General features: G+C 32.0%; 1 protein-coding gene across 1 annotated transcript; it reads right to left on the bottom strand.

Annotated features, from left to right (window-relative positions):
• Window positions 1-1,266: 1,266 nt before the first annotated feature.
• On the bottom strand, window positions 1,267-2,410 carry LOC106444461 (ethylene-responsive transcription factor TINY). The gene has a single exon (XM_013885931.3). It carries the CDS (start codon window positions 2,174-2,176, stop codon window positions 1,520-1,522), a length of 657 nt encoding a protein of 218 aa, XP_013741385.1. The 5' UTR covers window positions 2,177-2,410; the 3' UTR covers window positions 1,267-1,519.
• Window positions 2,411-4,630: the final 2,220 nt, after the last annotated feature.

The raw sequence follows: 4,630 nt of genomic DNA, 5'->3' as shown, positions 1-4,630 counted from the left end.
ATCTTTCACAAAGACAATTATTGAGAGAATCCTTGAAATGGCAAGCAAGAAAAAAGGTTAAGTTAATTTTTAATTAAAAGTTTGTCCAAAAAGTTCATTCTGTTTTTCAAAGGTTATTACTCAATTACATTATAGTTTTCATTGTTCGCATAGTTTGTTTCTGTAGTGTTTGCATGACTATGATAGGAGAAAAATAGCATAGTTTCAAACATACTACTACTTTGTAAAAAAGAACTCAAAATATTCACAAAAGTCAGATTTATCAACAAATGTTTTTTTCAATATATGTAGATTTTAGTTCGGTTGTGATACAATAACACTATAACAGACCATTACGCAAACATTTTACGGCTGTCTATATACAAGTTTTAGTTCTAAACATACCAACTTTTAATAAAAATTCCAAAAAAGGTTACAAGATTTAGGTTTATGGAGCATGAACATATATATTGCAATTATTAGTTACGTTAAACTTAATTATAGGGAAGTCACTTCAATAGATTTTTCTTTCGAATTATGTCTACTCAAGAAAATTAGTGGACAGTGACGGACTCTAATTACAGTGTGATCATTAAAGTCTGTAGCCTTTTTTCAACAGCAAAACGAAAAAGACGTAGGTAGTGACGAAAAAAGAAGAACAAAGAAAATGGAATCCATTTCGAACCATTCATTACAGTTGTTATTACACAAATATTCCAATCAAGCTAGCTACTTGTATTACAATATTACACTTGGAGCATCCTTATCCCAGCAGCCCACTAGGTGTGTTTTTTTTTTATCCGATTAAAAAAAAATTAAAACAAAAACAATCGCGGATCGCCACGTGTTGATAGGGCCCGCGAATAGTAGAAGCAACAAACAAAATGCGGTGCTTATTTTGCAGCTAAAAGCATCGTTGCTTGCCATTTTTGTGGGGTCCATAGGACTAAGCACCCTATTTTTTTTGTGCAATAATGCTGCTCTTAGTGCTAGAAGAAGAGATTCTTTTGTATTGAGTCGCAAAAGAAATGCAATGAGTTAAAGTCCTATTGATTAATACAATAACACTCGAACCATTCAAGTGTTGGTTATCTTAATTAATATATATATATATCAAAATTTATATCCAACAAGTACTGATAGTGGAGAAAAGGCAACAACAACGATTGGTCATATTAATTTTTGGTTAACCGGGCGAAAGTCTTAATTTGCACTATAAAAAAGGAATATTGGTTATCTCAAATCAACAACTAACATTCAACATCATTCAACATATGGTACGTGGCCTTACATTGGCTACTAGTCCAATATTATTTATTTTCAGAAATTTCCACACTGATTTTAGAAAGAAAAAAAGCGAGAACTATTTACAAGTATTGATATATGGAGCTCACACACACACACAAACACACATTGAGAAAAGATGACCAGAGACAAATAACCCTAACTCAACCCACCAAAAAATTAAGGGTTCACTAAAACAAAGTTAAAACATCATTACTAGTAGCCATATATAGAGTATTTTTTATATGATTATAACTTAATAATTAAACAGTCCTGGAAGATCCCAATCTTGTGATAATGACCCAGGAATCATCTCATAATCACGTTCTGACAACTGATGTGGTGGATAAACCCAAAAGTCTGCCGAGTCAAAGAAAATGAACTCGTTACTAAGCTGAGTCGTACCATCATAGTTAGACCCTAAACTCGGCAGCTCAACAATCTCCTCTAGCTCCTCCGAGCCAGTCGCAGAGGAAGACACACGAGACTCCAGCGAAGAAGAAGACGTTAAAGACGAAGAAAAAGAAGACTGTGAGGTCGTCATAATGATCTCCATGTGTGCAGCTTTGAGAGCTGCGGCTTGGATGTCTCGAGGGCTTAGAGAGCTTGGCCGTGGGAAAGAGCCCACGAGTTCAGGAAAGTTGAGTGTCGCGGAGGTTCCTTTGATGCTCAAAGCAGCTACGTCGTGTGCACGCGCCGCCATCTCCGGTGAAGGAAACGTTCCAAGCCATATACGAGATTTCTTCCTCGGCTCTCTTATCTCCGACACCCATTTTCCCCAGCTCCTCTTTCGCACACCCCTGTAAACCGGATGCTTACCGGAATCTCTAACCGGTTTGGTCTTCTCTCCCTTGCTCTCTTGACTAACTGAGTTAGTCGCAGAGTTCTTGGACGTACTCTCTAAACCTATCATTGGTGATCTTTCTTGTAAGAAGAGCTTTATAACAAAGACACCAATGACACATTAACCATTGTTTTTTTTCGAATTTGGAGGTTTTGGGTGGTAAAAAGGAATGATGATAAAAATGTGTTGTTTTGGGGACTGAGTTAATGAAGGAAACTGAGAGGCAGAGTTTAATGGGCATTTGTCTACATTTCTCGATCACTCCCTTATTTATACAAGAATTGTTTTGGAGGTGTGGTATTGGGTATAGGGGAGATATGGGACAAATATTTCACTAATAGCGAGTAAAAGCAAAAAAGGACCCACATGCCAAATTTGATTTCTGATATGCTTGCTCTTAAAAGACCCGTACATATTTTATTAATCATGACAAAAACATAAATCCATATATGCCTTTACCCCAAAAAATATTATTTTAACAGAAAATAAGTCCATATTTTTGCTTGTTTTTTCTTCCATGAGTCATGTTTTCTTGGGGTTTCTTTTTGTTTACTATTGAGCAAAATAAAGATGCGTGTTCTAAGGATGATAGGATATTTTTTTTTTATAAATGATAATATTTTTACATCTTCATGCTGCTACTTTAGTCATTATTTATATGTTATTTGAAAGTAAATTTGAATGCTAACTTGTAGTATTATTTATAGTATTCTCGAGTAGGTTTAAACTTTAAAAGGGTTCTCAGACTGAAAACAAATGTTATTAAATAATAGTAAAAATCAAGGTCATTTTTTGTCATGTGCAAGTGGAACTGTTAAAGAACATTCTGATTTTAAAAGAAAAAAAACTTAATTTTTTTAAATAGATATGTACAGTGGAATGTACATTTTTAATTATACTTTTAAATTTAAAGTATATAATTATAAAATAATTAAACATATAGATATTAATTTTCAAAATTATATAGTTACTCATTTAAATATATTGTTAATATTTTTTAAGCATGGTTTAAAAATAATTTAAACCAGCATTGTTGAGAATCATGAAATAATGAGGAGATTGTTCTCTTAATAATTATCTGAGTATCTGACGTTTAAGTTAGAATAAGTTATAAGTATATAAGACTAAACGAAAGATTAACGTGATAGACGAAGTTTAGAGTGAATGGAGTGGTTTCAGACGATTTAATCTTGAATGTGAGTTTACTGGCTGATAACAAATGAAATTTAGAGATCGACCTCTGTTTCTCCAAGTTCTTTTTTTCCTTTTGTCAAATGTTTAAAGAGTACTATATTCATATGCTTACTTGTTAGCCGAGTTGAATTTTTCTGATTGTCGTGAATTGGTTCGTCATGTTTTTTTTTTTTTTTTTTTAATATATGTGGGGATCCCAAACGGTAAGCTCAGACTAATCTCCACGAAGCCTTCCATCTAGGCACACACGGTCATAGGCGGGAAGGTGACCAAAGTGACTCGAACCTAGGACGGATATTCTAATTGGAGTTCCATTACCGTTAGACTAAGAGCTATTATCCATTCCATTCTGATTATCCATAAAATCTATTATCCATCACACGTTAATAAGTTATCATCAGATTTGACATAATAGTTATAATCTGTTGGTTCTGGCCATCATTAATGATATGATGTTATATATGTAGGTTCGATGCATTAAATACCTTCTACTTTACTACAACAGGTTTTAATCCATCTTTAGACCTTGGAAAATCATGGTCCAATATTTGTCTGCGACTTACGTACTGACTTAAAAAAAAAAAAAAACTAACTTACGTACCCGACTTTAGAAAATCAACAAACTTTGGAAAACAAATGAACCATTTTAAGTTTTTTTTTTTAAATCCAAGTTTTAAAAGATTTCTAATAATTAAATCTCTACATTAAACCCAAACTGAATTATTGATTGGATCGCTGGATTTATCAATCTGACTGCAGGTCTGGGTCAAATCTAAAACACACAGTAGAATAGTCGAACAATTTGGTTATCAAATAACAAAAATACTTTATTTAATAAAATATCCTCAAATTTATAATATAAAAATAAAAATAGCTTTAGTAAATTGATGACATTTATTTCTAATTATAGTTCTGAAATGACAATATTAGCAAAATCAATCTTCAGCACTTGAAAATTGGATAAATGTTGCAAATAGTGTTTAATATTTTATGATTATTCATTTATAAATCATGTTTATTAGTTAATGCGGTAATGATGTTATAATGCTATTTACTCTATCCATTTCAGAATGATCCATGTTTTAGAAATTTTTTTTTTAAAAGATTCATATTTTAAATTTTCAATGTATGTAATAATAACAAATTGTAAATTTCAAATACATTAATTATATTTACTGAACTTTAATTGGTTAAAAAAGCATACGAAATAGCTAAACACGAAAACAATGTATTTATTGTCAAAATTTTACGTGTTTCTTAATAAGTGTGAAAACTCTAGAATGTACATTATTTTGAAATGGATGGAGTATTACTTTCTGATTCTCTTCA

This window comes from Brassica napus, chromosome C9 (assembly GCF_020379485.1).
Source record: "Brassica napus cultivar Da-Ae chromosome C9, Da-Ae, whole genome shotgun sequence".
NCBI lineage: Eukaryota > Viridiplantae > Streptophyta > Magnoliopsida > Brassicales > Brassicaceae > Brassica > Brassica napus.
Note: the sequence above shows the minus strand (reverse complement) of the source record. Positions and strands in the feature narration are given on the sequence as shown.

Bases quoted from the DNA above. Each gene is read 5' to 3' on its own strand.
- LOC106444461 (XM_013885931.3), bottom strand. From the start codon at position 2,176: ATGATAGGTTTAGAGAGTACGTCCAAGAACTCTGCGACTAACTCAGTT.